The sequence below is a fragment of the Chenopodium album genome, chromosome 1 (genome assembly GCF_948465745.1).
Source record: "Chenopodium album chromosome 1, dcCheAlbu1.1, whole genome shotgun sequence".
NCBI lineage: Eukaryota > Viridiplantae > Streptophyta > Magnoliopsida > Caryophyllales > Amaranthaceae > Chenopodium > Chenopodium album.
The window spans coordinates 86255354-86271823 of NC_137834.1; the positions used below are offsets into that span (position 1 = coordinate 86255354).

At 33.8% G+C, this 16470-nt stretch overlaps 1 protein-coding gene across 1 annotated transcript; it reads left to right on the forward strand.

Moving 5' to 3' along the window:
• The first annotated feature begins 843 nt into the window (after positions 1-843).
• On the forward strand, positions 844-4759 carry LOC145624534 (uncharacterized). The gene is made up of 3 exons (XM_081677588.1): positions 844-1362; positions 3123-3549; positions 4449-4759. Exons 2-3 carry the CDS (start codon positions 3142-3144, stop codon positions 4518-4520), a joined length of 480 nt encoding a protein of 159 aa, XP_081533714.1. The 5' UTR covers positions 844-1362; positions 3123-3141; the 3' UTR covers positions 4521-4759.
• The last annotated feature ends 11711 nt before the right edge of the window (positions 4760-16470 follow it).

Below are 16470 nucleotides of genomic sequence, written 5' to 3' on the forward strand. Positions count from 1 at the left end.
ACTGTCCTAATTAAATTGATGCTAATGCTAGTGGTAATAATGGTCCCCTAACTTATCACTTGTTCCATCGACTTCAAGACATCGTGCAAAGCGAGGCACAACTGAAGATATCAACAGCGGATAGCCTAATTAGACTATCAACTTATTATGCAATTTTCTAAATTAAAATCATGCCCCTAAATCTAGATTTGTACTCTATTAATTGTTTTTATATTGCTTGAGTATGAATTGTACGGACTATAGATGTAAATAAAGAGATTTTGTTATTAACTCAATTAAGTTTATTTTGGTAAGTAAAATATCCACTCAATTTGAATATATGTTGTTTGCTAGTAGCATGGCAAAAATTACTCCGTATATACTTAGCAAATTTATTATTAATATATAATGCGTCCAATGAAGTCAAGTATATATACAACCTGTCGTTCAACATTATTATTAACTTATTATAATGTTTTAAAATGAAATTTCAAAATAATATTAATATCTTTAGAGATAAAGCGAAAGAAGACACAACGATACAAAAACAAAAATAACATTTTACGGAGTACTACGTTACAGCACTTACCAAAGATAATATCGGTGTGCGTGATTATATGGCCATTTAATTTTATTTTGGTCTTGTAGCTAGTTTGCCAACTAGCTCTATCTATCAAACAAATCGCTATACTATTGATGGAATACAAATTGGTTAAATATTATTTCCAACATAACTTAGGCCAATTGATAGGACATCAATCAATCAAGATCTATCCTAAATCTTACTGTTCAAAAGTCCTAGATATTTATTAGAAACATTATCAATACTCTGGTCGAATTGAACTAGTGTAGGGATTATCTATTCATTTATTTTGTACGCATATTATTGAAAAGTATTAAAATTGTCGAGTTCACTAAATCAATATATCATTATACTTCGTATTAGCTACTTTTACGTATGTCTTACAAATCAAAATCTTCAAAAACAAAAAAAAATTACTCAAACCATTTAATAATAAGTAGTCATATAGGATTTGTCAAAAAAAAAAAAAAAAAAAAAGTAGTCATATAGGATAAGGTCAATTTTAATTTAATTATACACTTTTTACGTAACAGTAATATGCATGCATGTGCTGGTGGCCTAACCCGGTAATAATCTAATGAATGCCTTGATAATTACGTACTCGATCTACATCGTATATATAAGAGTATATGGTTGTAATAATAAGATATTATACTATATTATTTGGCGCATTTTAATATTAGTGATTAGATCTAAAGAACATAGAGTTATATAAATCATAGAATTTTGCTACTATTTTCAGGAGGTTCTTCACTGTTGTGTTCTATCTCCCTTTCTCCTGATTACACAACACTAATATTGTAAGTCTCTCTCTTTCTCTCTCTCTCTTTATCGAGTCAGTAATATACGCAAAGTTTTTTTTTTTTTTTTTTTTTTTAAATGCAACATATCTTCTTAGTATAATAAATAGATACCATGCCCTATTTATAATTAAGCCATTTTTCATTATTGAACATGTTCTTTTATCGTACAGTAGAGATAAACAAGCATTTGATTCATCAATGAATCTCTTTTAATTTCTTTATAGTACGCCTATAATAACCTAGTATCAATCATTAATGAGCAAGCCTCTTCTTTGTGTAGTACAAATGGACAAAATTAGGTTCACCTATGAACCTTCTTTCTCCATAGTATGGATAAATAAATGGACTTTTTTCACTAATGATACTCCTTTCTTCAATCCATAGTACGTATAGACATGTATCATTGCAGGTATCAATGATCAATTCATTAATGAACCTCGCTCTTTTTTTGTATATCTATAGACTATAGTATAGATATAAACATAAAACATGTGTACTAGGTTCATTATTGAACTTCTCCATCAAAGAAATTAAAAAATTAGAGCATTAGGTTTACCAGTGAATTAACCCTTTTTTTTTTTTGTTAAAATCTTTTCTTAATTTTATGGTTAAAGGAGATGAAATAGATTCATTGATGAATTTTTTTTTTAACAGCTAGAGAAAATCAAAGTTTGTCAATGGAAAGACAAAATCAAGGTACTTTGATAGCCTTGAAGAAAAGGAAGATAACCTTTTTTTTTTCATTTTTTTTTCTAATTTTTTTGAAAGGAAGGAAGATAAGTTAATAAAATGATTATTAGAAAACTATTATGATTGGTGCGTGGTAGGAATAGATGGGTCAGGATTAAACTAAATAAATGGTTAGAATGAGACATCTCACCATACAATATATACGAATCATCAATACTATATACTAAAAGGCACGCTAGCGATGACATGTGTCATCTTCTGGTGTGTCCTTAGTTATTTATTTTAAAAAATATTTTAATTAAAGAAACAAATCATTTACAAAAATATTATTTTTTTTTGTACATAATCCATATTGCCACATAATAATTATTATATTTAAAATAAAAGATTTATTCATAAATTTTTCTAAAAAAAAATCAATACTATATACTAAAAGACACACTAGCGAAAAAACGTGTCATCTCCTAGTGTGTCCTTAGTTTTTTTTTTTTCATTTTTTTTAAAAAATATTTTAATTAAAGAAACAAATCATTTACAAAAATCATTTTTTTTTGTACATATTTTATTGCCACATAATAATTATTATATTTAAAATAAAAGATTTATTCATAAATTTTTCTAAAAAAAAATTGGGCAATATATACCAAAAAAATATTACTTAGATTTTTTGCCTACTTTGTTTTAGTTGTGTATTGGAAGCTACAATTAAAATTGCAAATATCAAATTAACATATCACAAACTTTTATTATTTCTTGACTAATTTATGATTATAATATTTCTCAATCAATAATATATAACTATTTATAAAGATCACCGTGCATGGCACGGAATCTAATCTAATATGCTTTTAAAGTTTAAGTCTATACTTTCTTCAATTAAATTTATAAAGCGAGTTTTCAATGTATATTACTGCGTATATATTGTTGTGTGTTGTTGCGTAAACTTTTGTATTTCTCTACATGCCATCTAAAAACAAAAATTCAACGAAAAAACCAGAATCAATTTACTTTTTGGTCACTTGAAGTTAAAAATTTTAACTGTGTAATTAATTTGATATGTGAAGCAGATAAACAAATATTAACAATATGGACGCAAATGGCATCTCATCTTCTTGCAACAATGACGACAACATCTCATCTTCTTGCAACAACAACGACGACAACATCTCATCTTCTTGCAACAATGATGACAACATCTCATCTTCTTGCAACAATGATGACAACATCTCATCTTCTTGCAACGACGACGATGACACCATCTCATCTTATTGCAACGACGATCCATATCCTATATCTCAAGATGAACAAACCCGAGAGCTTACAGTTAGATTTGTGAAAGGGAGCGTCTTATTCAATTTTTTCAACCAAGAGATAAAAAATGGTGTTATGGTGAAAATCATCCAAGAGATAGAGAATCGTAACCTAAGTATCACCAACTACAATGCTATTCCACTCAATGGTGGTTCAACTTTTAATGTAACTATGGTGGCTCAGGTATGTTAGTTTATCTTCCTAAAAATTTAAATAAATGCGTATTATATTAACACATTTGGTCAACTAGAAATTATAGTGTACGGAGTACTAGAAAACTTTTATGGAGTAACCGACAACTGAGCCCTAAACTTGTTCCGAGCTTGCAAAATCTCTGTTTTCCTTACATTGTTTTTGGAACTTGCAACGATCAAATTTTCATTTTTGTCCATTCATGGAGTACTGTAGTAATACAGTACCGAGTAATTATAACTCACTCTGTTTCAAAATAAATGTCCAAAATATGACAACGTAGGGTTTTGACCAATTAATGCCTATGATAGAGTATAAAACATATTCCTGGGCCTCAACCATCAGCTTAAGCTTTTGGTTGAATTGGTCCTCTAACATGGTATCGGAGCCAGCGTGACACAAAAGTCACGGGTTCGAATCTCAGTGGAATTAATTCGCACCAAGTATGGGTTGTGTGTGTGTGTGTGTTTTACTTCTACTATTGCCAATTGGTTTTAGTGTGGAAGCTCCAAAGCTTAGTTTGCGGATCAAATTCTCCTCCTCTTTGTTCGGGTTGCCCAGGCCCATTTCATATTGTTTCGAAATTTAACAATTTTCGTTAGTGGTAATATCCTTTTGCCTATATATATTCAAATGCAAAAGCTAACAAACGTCCCAGGGGCGTTGGATAAGCTAGCTAAAAGTAGAAAGATTAAATTAAAATGAACATTAATTACATCGATCGACGTGTGATTTTGTCATGCTTTCCTAAATTAATACCATTTTAGGCAATATTTTAAATCTTTATTCAACGCCCCGGGGCTCATTAGCAAGATCTTTATCATTGACGACCCATATGCTTATTCTTTATTGAGCTATTGATAACATATCATATTTCATTCTATTTGCAGACGGAGCCAAATTTCAATGTAAGCCAAGATGGCCAACAAGATTTTGTGAACGATTTTCTTAACTCCATTTGATTAGATACGTTATATATATATGGAGTAATTTGTAACCATCTCTCATTGCAGAATTACATTTGTGAGTATGTTATGAAACTCGGTAAATTACTTAATTTCAGATGCTACCTTACTATTCATCATGTTGATAGTAAGCTAGCTAAGCATGTTAGTTGGACTCTTAAGGTTTAATATTGGTGTAGAATGTTGAGATCAATTAATCCCTTAAGCTATATTTATTGGGTGTAAGCCATTTGGAATTTCGGATTTTTTATCCTATTCATTAGTTGTGTAGAAATGTTTATCCAGTTTTATATATGCAGTGTTCACCAAATAATAATGACTTGCTTATTATATAAGTTTAATATCACTGTTTGAACCTTATATAATGATATATGCAACCCTAAAATCCTACTAATGTTTAAAAATGAGGTCTAATACTTAGTTAGCCTTTTGCTTCGGAGTGAAATTTAATCACATAACTGTTGTACACCTAGCTAGGCTTGGAATGAAGTTCATTCATTTTTTATTTTTAGGGCAAAACCGTTACCTAAAGACCCTATTCGACATAGTATGAGTTATTGTTTGCTTGTTTTGCGTTTCCTTTACAAAAATGAACTAAACGCATTTGGCTAGCATTGCCAATTAATTAGTTAATAGAAAACCTACCGCTCCTCAATCAATTACAATCATGATATAAAAGTTGGTTGGTGTTAGAGATATCGGAAAATATATGTGTGATATATTTTCCGTAGATATCATTTAAGAGAATAATATATTTAATTAGAATATTTATGTTAAGATATTATTTTGAGAATATATCTTTAGGGTTTATGGTTAGATGTATATCTTTTAGGAAGATTGTTTCCTATCTTATGAGCATAGGTTTTGTATAAATACTCTACCTATTGATGAATAATAATCAAGGGATATAATGACGTCATAGTTGGGTTTAATGGAGGTTTGGTAGTAATCACAACATTTTAAAATTTATTGCGGTAGTAATTCACAACTTTTTTAATTTGCGGTAGTAATTTGATCTTCACATATCAAAAATAAAAGGTCAAAAGTAACCTTGTGGTATTCACTTTTCCAATATATACCTCTCTCTTTTCAAACTTCCACGTTGAAACCTCAAGGTACATTAAGTGATTACGCTGTAACCTTGGCATTAACTTCAAGAAACTAATTTTTGGTTACAAGTTTTGGTCAAGAAGTTGAAGTCAAAAATTTGACCTTTTATTTTTGATATGTGAAGCAGATAAATACATCAACAAGGCTATGGATGAAAATAATAGCGGCATCTCATCTTCTTGCAACGATGATTCCTACTCTATATCCAGTGATGAGCAAATTGCAAAGATTAAAGTTAAATTTTCAAAAGAGAGTATTCAATTCAAATTTTACCACCAAAAAATACAAAATGGTGGGGGTGTAAACAATGGGTCCTTTGTCAGGACCATACCTTTCCTGTGGACCGAAGATTATACTCGGCCTAAGTGATGACTGGGACGAGGGTTTCCCGCACATCAAATACACATAAACTGGCCTCGGGGGATGTACTAAGGAAGGCCCCTACGATGTCGAAATCACTACAAAGAAAGTTACTCCCTCTGTTTTTAAATACTTGCTCCACTTTCTATTTGCGGCCGTTTTTAAATACTTGCTCCATTTTTCCTTATTTGGAAAGTATTTACAATAATTAATTAATTTCTTTCACCTAGTGGACTCAACATATATTCTCTTTCCTCCAATTCTCTCCACTACTTTTGTTTTCTACAATTTTTTATTCTTTTACCAACCCCACTATCTCCATATTATATTACTTTCTCCTAAAACTCGTGCATGGAGAAATAGAGCAAGTATTTAAAAACGGAGGGAGTATGTAAGAGAATTAATTGTTTGAGGCTTAATGTGAATTAATGTAGAGAGAGAGAGAAAATGAATGTAGAGAGAGAGAACTAAGGCTTTTATACCTTACTCATTTAGCTTGAATGGGCCTTTAAGCCAAGTGGGCTTGCCACATTGACTGGGCGTGCTTTGACTGATTTGACATGCTTGGGAGTTGGGAGAGTTCGTTGAACCTCCTTTGGGCTTGTAATTGAATCATTTGTGGACTGGCTCAATTGAAGTAACTTGGACCCAAACAGGTGTTTTTATCAAAATCATCAAAAAGATAGAGAATCGTAACCTAATTATCACCAACAAACATCAATACTCTCCCAATCAATGGTACTATTGATGTAGTCACGGTGGCTTAGATATATATTTATTTTCGTATGAATATAAAACAATATGTAAAATATAAGGAAAACTTGTGAGAAAGATCCTTTTAAGTAGGTCTTTTTGTTGTAAAGATCCTTTTAAAAATAATTAAAAAAAAAACTAAAACAAAAGGTCATTTTATCGCATTTTGGTTATGGCGAGGGTGCTTGACCGGATTCCGACCATTAACTTCTTTTTTCTGAACAAAAAAAGTCATGTGCACACTTAAAATCCCTTTTCCCCCTTTACCCCGTGGCATGGCTCGATTTGTCTTCAATTGCCTTCGATCTTCATGTGAGGGACTGGAATTTGAGTTTGATCGATGATTTATTTCACAAAATAGGCTTCACACTGATGTTAATGATGAAGAAATTAGAGGGGATAATGGATTTTAAATGGACACATACAAGGCACCTAACGTTTTTTTGGTTGGGAAAAAAAAAAGTCAATGCGGAATTTGGTTAAAGGACCCTCGTCACAACCTAAGTGTGATAAATAACGTTTTATGCCACATTTTTATAAAAGGACCTTTACAACAAATTTTTTGTAATGACATGATCAAGACATTGTCTGGATCCAAATATTAATTGTAATTTAAAAAGGAAACATTAGTTTGTATATACTTCATTTGTTGTATTGATAATAATACCAATCATTTTGACTCCTATTTGCAGAAGGAGGCAAATTTCAATATGATCCAACATGCCCAAAAAGATATCTTCGTTCTATCTGCCATTAGATATTTCTGATCATGGGGATTACACTGCTAGGTGACGTTTGTGAAAGTACGAAACTGCGAAATTCGGCATATAAATATCAATTGCTACCTTACTAGTTATCACGTTGATAGTAAGCTAGCTTGCTTAGAAGTTAGAACGTTGATAGTACTCGTAGAGTTGTAGTTATTTTCATATTGAACTGTTAATTAGTTGGTTATAAGCTACTCCGATCCATTTTTGGAATTTCGAATTCTAATGCATTTGATGTAGTGTTTGATACATACATGTTTTTGTAGATAGGCATGTTTAATTTGTCAAGCTCATATCGGCCTAAACTAACACAAAAACACAATGTTTATAAAATACGCAGGTTAAAAATAAAAGTGTATATCAAATACACATTTTGTTTTATAAGGCAGCTAATATTGACAAACATTAACTCTAATCTCATTAGACAACTTTAATTAAGAGATCAAAGTTGAACCTGATCATATTTGCTTTAGACATCATAATTTTAAAATGTTTACTCTAATTAACCCAAGACTGTATATTAAACATCGATTTTAATAAGCACAAATCAATGTGAATCAGAAATCAAATTGATCAATAAAAACAATTAAGATGAAAATATTCATTTGACTGTTCATAAAATTCAAGTAATCTAAAGAGTTGGTAGACTTGAAAAGTAAAAAAAACCTCCCATTTCACATACCAAAGTCGAGCAAGTAGCTACTAGTATATATATAGTCAACCTTTGACTTTTCCTAGTACGACAAGATTAGTCAAACTTTAACATTGAGAAACTTTCAACGCGTAGATTCACTGACCAAACTAAACTCCCCATTAAATCCATTATATAAACGTTCCAAATTAAACCATATTCATTAAATCTATCAGTTAGTTATATTCCAACTCTAAAAGGAGATATCATACATTAAAACATCTACTCGTACTATAAATAGGATTTGGGAAAAAGATAATAATGAGGAAATCCGAGGAAATGAAGAGTTTGAGCGTAAATGCAGATGGAAAATTCAAGCGGAATTATTCTCAACCTGAACTTTATACAAGTTTTTCTCCTAGAACTCCCAACAAGCTCATCATCAGCTCCTCCCCCGACTCTTATTCGTATTCGACTACTCACAATGTAAGTCTGCATTTTGTAGTTAGTGGGGCTCAAACTTGTGACCATAAAGTCACAAGGTGAGTTCTCCACCAACTTCACCAAATTTTGCTTGGTGTATGTATATATTAATATAGATCATATACAACGAGCGTATTTTAATGGTTTTATTGTTTGTGTGATTGCGTAGGTTGAGGCATATAAGAAGAAAACAACGCGGAAGCTCAATATAAAGAAACCACCAACGCCAAAAACTAACCCGGGAAAACCTGGTTCACATAATTAGACATTAATAACTACGATTTCATTTGTACATACATAATCTATGTTCCGAGAGTTCTTTGAAGGGTTTCGAATTGAACCCCGGATATATGATACAAATTTACCTGATTATGTATCATAATTAGGACTATGTTTATGTAAGAATAATTAATATAGACAAATAAAGTTGAGACATTGTATTGCAAGAAATACGAAAGATATATACAAGAAACTTTGTTGCCTATGAATTTAATTTGTATTATCTTCTTTAAGGCCGCTGACTTCTAATAATCTAACCAAGCAAATCATGTCTTCATGTACCAGCGGACTAGCAGAGTAATGTGGTTTCAATACAAAATACAACTATACAAGTATAAATTATTCTAATTCTAAATGTATCGCTGTCAAAAGTTGACCCGACCCGAATTACCAACTCAAACCCGATTATTAACCGACCCATCTGAACCCGAAAAAATGGTGACTCAAACCCGACCTGAAACCAACCCTAGACTCGAGTTGACCCGAGTATGTGAGACCCGTACCCGAACATGATTACATGAATTGACCTGGAGATGACCCGGTCCGAATGTAACCCGTAAATTATTGACCTCAACCGAACTCGACTTGAACCGAAATTGACCCAAACCCGTTTTAACCCGTCAAAACCCAAATTTAACCCGACTTGTTACTAACCTGACCTGAATTCAACCCAACCCGTTCCTAACCCACCCGAATTTAACCCAACCTGTTACAACCCGACTTGTTATTGACTAGACCCAAATTCAACCCGACTTATTATTGACCCGACCCGAGTTTTACCAGACCTATTACTAACTCGACCCAAAAATTCAACCCGATCTATTACTAACCCAACTCGAAATCAACACAACTTGTTATTGACTCAACCCGATTGTTTCCGACCCGATTTCAAATCACCTTAAATGCAATTTAGACCACCTTATTATTGTTGATCAAAGCATTTAGTCTAGAGAGACCAAATCGGTCCAGGCCAGCAAAAGAAAGGAGCATCATCCTCAAATTTAAAAGTTAAATATAGTATACTATAGATAATTATATAGTTCCCTAGTACATTGTCATATATATTCTAGTCAAAGGTAATAATTAGCTTGATAAAAATGATAATTATCTATTTATAGTTAGTTGACTCCGAAAATGACCTGACTTGGAAACAACACGACCTGATTGTAACCTGCAAATTATTGACTTGAACATAACCCGACTTGAATCCGAGAATGACCCGACTTGGAAATGACCCAACTTGATTATAACCCGCAAATTATTGACTTGAACCGAACCTGCCTTGAACCCGAGAATGACCCGACTTGATTATAACCCGCAAATTATTAACTTGATCCAAAAACAACTCAAACCCGAGAATGACTCGACCTGATTATAACTCGCAAATTATTGACTTGAACCGAACCTTACTCAAACCCGAGAAAAATCCTAGCCCGTTTTAACCCGTGAAAACCCGAATTAAACCCGACCTATTGTTCACCCGACCCGAATGTAACCCCACCTATTATTAACCCGATCTAACTCGACTCAAACCCGTTAAGAAGTATGACCCGACGTGACTCGATTCAAGCCTGACCCAACCCAAACCTGACCCGCATTGGTTATGGAATTAATCTGAATTGATCCGACCCGAGTTGACCTGACCCACTCTTACCAACCCAAACCCGACCCGATTACCCGAATTAACAACTCTACCCGAAACCTCCAAAATTTCTCAAAAAGCGTGGATATTGACCTTCAATTTTGGAATTTTTTGACTTTTTTTTTCACCCGAAAATTAAAATTGCCGATATGTTTACCATGATCTCTAATTCCCTCCGACAATCCAATTGGGTAGGTGGAACCAACTAATTTGCCTTTAAACGGTCAATTTACCAATTTACAACTTGCACCGATTTCACTAATTTAAGCCTACCACGAAAATTTATGACAACATACAATGTTTATATGGTTCCAAACGGCATTATATGATCCCGAGATTTATCCCCTAAAATCTCAAGGCTTTTCGTCAACGGGCCCCAAAACCTCCAAAATTTCTCAAAAAGCGTGGAAATTTTTTACATTTTTTTGCACGGAAATAAAAATTTCCGAAATGTTTACCATAGTCCCTAATAACCTTCGGGATCCAATTGAGTGGGTGGAACTATCCAATTTGCGTTTAAATGACCAATTTACCAGTTTACAACTTGCACCGATTTCATTAACTCGAGTCTACCACAAACATTTATGACAACAAATAATGATCATATATGGTTCTAAACGGCATTATATGACCCCAAGATGTATCCCCTATAATCTAAAGGCTTTTCGATAACGGGCCCCAAAACCTCCAAAATTTCTTAAAAAAACGTGGATATTAGCCTTCAATTTTGGAATTTTTTTACTTTTTTTCGCACGGAAATAAAAATTGCTGAAATGTTTACCATGGTCCTTAATATCCTCAGGGAGTCCAATTGGGTGGGTGGAAATATCCAATTTGCCTTTAAACGACCAATTTACCGGTTTACAACTTCATCGATTTTATTAACTCAAGCCTACCATGAATATTTATGACAACATATAATGATCATATAGGGTTCCAAACGACGTTATATATCCCGATATGTATACCCTAAAATATCAAGCTTTTTCGACACCAGGCCTCAAAACCTTCTGAATTTCTCAAAAACCGTGGATATTAGACTTTAATTTTGGAATTTTTTGACTTTTTTTTTCGCCTGTAAATAAAAATCGGCGAAATGTTTACCATGTTCCCTAATACCCTCCAGGATTCCAATTGCGTGTGTGAAACCATCCAACTTGCCATTAAATGACCAATTTACCGTTTTTTAACTTGCACCTATTTCATTAACTCAAGCCTACCACGAACATTTATGACCACAAATAATGATAATATATGGTTCCAAACGACATTATATGACCCCGAGATGTATTCTTTCATATCATAAGGCTTTTCAACACTAGGTATCAAAACCTCCAAAATTTCTTGAAAAACGTTGATATTAGGCTTCAATTTTGGAATTTTTTGACTTATTTTCGCCCGGATTTAAAAATTTCCAAAATGTTTACCATGTTCCCTAATACCCTCCGGGTGTCCAAATTGGTGGGTGTAATTATCCAATTTGCCAATAACAGCCAATTTACCAGTTTACAAATTGCACGGATTTCATTAACTCAAGCATACTACGAACATTTATGACAACAAATAATAATCATAAATGGTTTCAAACGGTTTTATATGACCCCGAGATATATCTTCTAAATTTTCAATACTTTTCGACACCGAGCTACGAATCCTCCAAAATTTCTCAAAAAGCATGGATATTAGCCTTCAATTTTGAAAATTTTGACATTTTTCGCCCTAAAATAAAAATTGCCGAAATGTTTCCCATGACCCCTAATACCGTCTGGGAGTCCCATTGGGTGGGTGGAACCATCCAATTTGCCTTTAAACGACCAATTTACCGGTTTACAACCTGAACCGATTTCATTTACTCAAACCTACCACGAACATTTATGAAAAAAAATAATGATCATAAATGGTTCCAAACGGCATTATATGACCCCGAGATGTATCCCTTATAATTTCAAGAATTTTCGACCCCGGGCCCCGAATCCTCCAAAATTACTCAAAAAGCAAATGCCTTTAATTTTGGAATTTTTTTACTTTTTTTCTTCCGGGAGTAAAAATTTCCGAAATGTTTACAGTAGTTCCTAATACCCTCCAAGAGGCCAATTGGACTCCAATTGGGTTGGTGGAACCGTCCAATTGGCCTTTAAACGGCCAATTTACCGGTTTACAACTTGCACGAATTTCATTCACTCAAGCCTACTACAAAAAATTACGACAACATATAATGATCATATATGGTTCCAAACGGTATTATATGACCCCGAGATGTATCCTCTAAAATATCTAGACTTTTCTACACCGGACCCAAAAACTTCGAAATTTCTCAAAAAACGTGGATATTAGCCTTCAATTTTGGAATTTATTGATTTTTTTCGTCCGGAAACAAAAATTGCCAAAAATTTTACCATGGTCCCTAATACCCTCCGGGAGTCCAATTAGGTGGGTGGAACCATTCAATTTGCCTTTAAACTGCCTTTAAACGACCAATTTGTCGGTTTACAATTTGCACGGATTTCATTAACTCAAGCCTACCACAAACATTTATGACAACATATAATGATCATATATGGTTCCAAACGAAATTTTATGACCCTCACATGTATCCCCTAAAATCCCAAGACTTTGCGACATTGAGCCCAAAACCTCCAAAATTTCTCAAAAAGCGTGGACAATTAGCCTTCAATTTTGGAAAATTTTGACTTTTTTCGCCAAAAAATAAAAATTGCAGAAATATTTACCATGGTCCTTAATACCCTCCGCTAGTCTAATTGGGTGGGTGGAACCATCCAATTTACCTTTAAACGACCAATTTACCGGTTTACATTTTGCACCGATTTCATTAACTAAAGCCTACCTCAAACATTTATGACAACAAATAATGATCTATGGTTCCAAACGACATTATATGATCTCGAGATGTATTCCTTAAAATCTCAAGGCTTTTCAATACTGGGCCCCGAAACCTCCAAAATTTCTCAAAAAGCGTGGATATTAGCCTTTATTTTTTGAATTTATAGACTTTTTTCGCCCGAAAATAATAATTGCCGAATTTTTTACCACGGTCCTTAATACCCTTCGCGAGTCCAATCTAGTGGGTGGAACCATCCAATTTGTCTTTAAAGGGCCTATTTACCGGTTTATAACTTGCATAGATTTCATTAAATCAAGCTTACCACGAACATTTATGACAACATATATTGATCATATATGGTTCCAAACATCATTATATGACCCCGAGATGTATTCCCAAAAATCTCAAGGCTTTTTGACACCATGCCCCGAAACCTCCAAAATTTCTCAAAAAGCGTGGATATAAGCATTCAATTTTGGAATTTTTTGCCTTTTTTTCCCTAGAAATAAAAATTGCCAAATTTTTACCATGATCCATAATACCCTAGGGAAGTCCAATTCGGTAGGTTGAACTCTCCAATTTGCATTTTAATGGCCACTTTACCGGTTTACAACTTGCACTGATTTCATTAATTCAAGCCTACCACGAACATTTATGACAACAAATAATGATCATATATGATTCCAAACGGCATTATATGACCCTGAAATGTATCCCCTAGAATTTCAAGACTTTTCGACACCGGACCCCGAATCCTTCAAAATTATAAAAAAAAAAAAGCGTGGATATTAGTCTTCAAATTTTGGAATTTTTTGAATTTTTTCGCCAAAAATAAAATTTGCTGAAATATTTACCATGGTCCCTAATTAATACCCTCCAAAAGTCCAATTAATTTGCATTTAAACGTCCAATTTAACGGTTTACAACTTGCACGGATTTCATTAAATCAAGCATACTACGAACACTTATGACAACATATAATGATCATAAATGGTTCCAAATTTCAAGACTTTTCGACACCGGGCCCCGAATCTTCCAAAATTTCTTAAAAAACATGGATATTAGCCTTCAATTTTGAAATTTTTGACTTTTTTTCGCCTAGATATAATAACTTCCGAAATGTTTCCCATGACCACTAATACCGTCAGGGAGTCTCATTGGGTGGGTGGAACCATCTAATTTGCTTTTAAACGACCAATTTACCAGTTTACAACTTGCACCAATTTCATCAACTCAAGTCTACCACGAACATTTATGACGACAAATAATGATCATAAATGGTTCCAAACTGCATTATATGACCCCGAGTTGTATCCCCTGGAATTTCAAGACTTTTCGACACCGGGCCCGAAACCTCCAAAATTTCTCAAAAAAGTGGATATTAGTCTTCAATTTTGGAATTTTTTGACTTTTTTCGCCCGGAATTAAAAATTGTCGAAATTTTTACCATGGTCCCTAATACCCTCCGGGAGTCCAATTGGATTGGTGAAACCGTCCAATTTGCCTTTAAACGGCCAATATACCGGTTTATCACTTGCATGGATTTCATTAACTCAAGCATACTACGAACAATTATGACTACATATAATGATCATATATGGTTCCAAACGGCATTATATGACCCCGAGATGTATCCCCTAAAATATCAAGACTTTTCTACACTGGGCCCCGAAACCTCCAAAATTTCTCAAAAAACCGTGGATATATTTGTCTTCAATTTTGGAATCTTTTGACTTTTTTTTTGCCCGAAAATAAAAATTGGCGAAATGTTTACCATGGTCCTTAATACCCTACGGGAGTCCAATTGGGTGTGTGGAACCATCCAATTTTCTGTTAAACAACCAATTTAATGATTTACAACTTGCACCGATTTACCGATTTACAACGGCCAATTTAATTAACTTGCACCAAACCCGACTTGAAAAGAAATTGACCCTAACCTGTTTTAACTCGTCAAAACCCAAATTTAACCCGACTTGTAACCTGACCTGAATTCAACCCGACCCGTTCCGAACTCGACCCGAATTTAACTCAACATGTTACAAACCCGATTCGAAATCAACCCGACTTGTTATTGACCTAACCCAAATTCAACCCGAATTATTATTGACCCGACCCAAAAATTCAACCTGATGTGTTACTAACCTGACTTGAAATTAATACGACTTGTTATTGACCCGACCAAAATTCAACCCAAATTGTTCCTGACCTGATTTCAAATCACCTTAAATGCAATTTAGACCACCTTATTATTACTGATCAAAGTATTTTGTCTAGGGAGACCAAGTCAATCTAGGCCAGCAAAAGAAAGGAGCATCATCCTCAAATTTAAGAGTTAAATATAGTATGAATTTGTTGTATGGTCAAAGGAAATAATTATCTTCCTAAATTATAGACTATAGATCCTTAGTATATTGTCATACATATTATAGTCAAAGGAAATAATTGGCTTGATAAAAATGATAATTATCTATTTATAGCTAGTTGAACCCAAATATGACATGACTTGGGAATGACCAGACCTGATTGTAACCAGCAAATTATTGACTTAAAACATAACCCGACTTGAATCCGAGAATGACCCGACTTGGGAATGACCCAACCTGATTATAACCCGCAAATTATAGACTTGAACCGAAGCTGACTTAAACCCGAGAATGACCCGACCTGATTATAATCCGCAAATTATTAACTTGAACCGAACCCGACTCAAACCCGAGAATGACCCAACCTGATTCTAACCCACAAATTATTGACTTGAACCGAACCCGACTCGTACTCGTGAATTACCCTAACTCGTTTTAACCCGTGAAAATCCGAATTAAACCCGACCTATTGTTCACCCGACCCGAATGTAACCGACCTGTTATTAACCCTACCTAAATCGGACCCTAACCCGATAAGAAGTATGACTCGACGTGACCCAACTCAAGCATGACCCAACCTAAACCCGACCCGCATATGTTATGAAATTAATCCAAATCGACCGACCCGAGTTGACCCGACCCACTATTACCCGACCTAAACCCGGCCCGTTTACCTGAATTGACAGCTCTATACCTCTATCTAAATGCAAACTA

Bases quoted from the DNA above. Each gene is read 5' to 3' on its own strand.
- LOC145624534 (XM_081677588.1), top strand. From the start codon at position 3,142: ATGGACGCAAATGGCATCTCATCTTCTTGCAACAATGACGACAACATC. The intron at 3,550-4,448 runs GTATGTTAGTTT...TTCTATTTGCAG, and splicing joins ATGTAACTATGGTGGCTCAG to ACGGAGCCAAATTTCAATGT.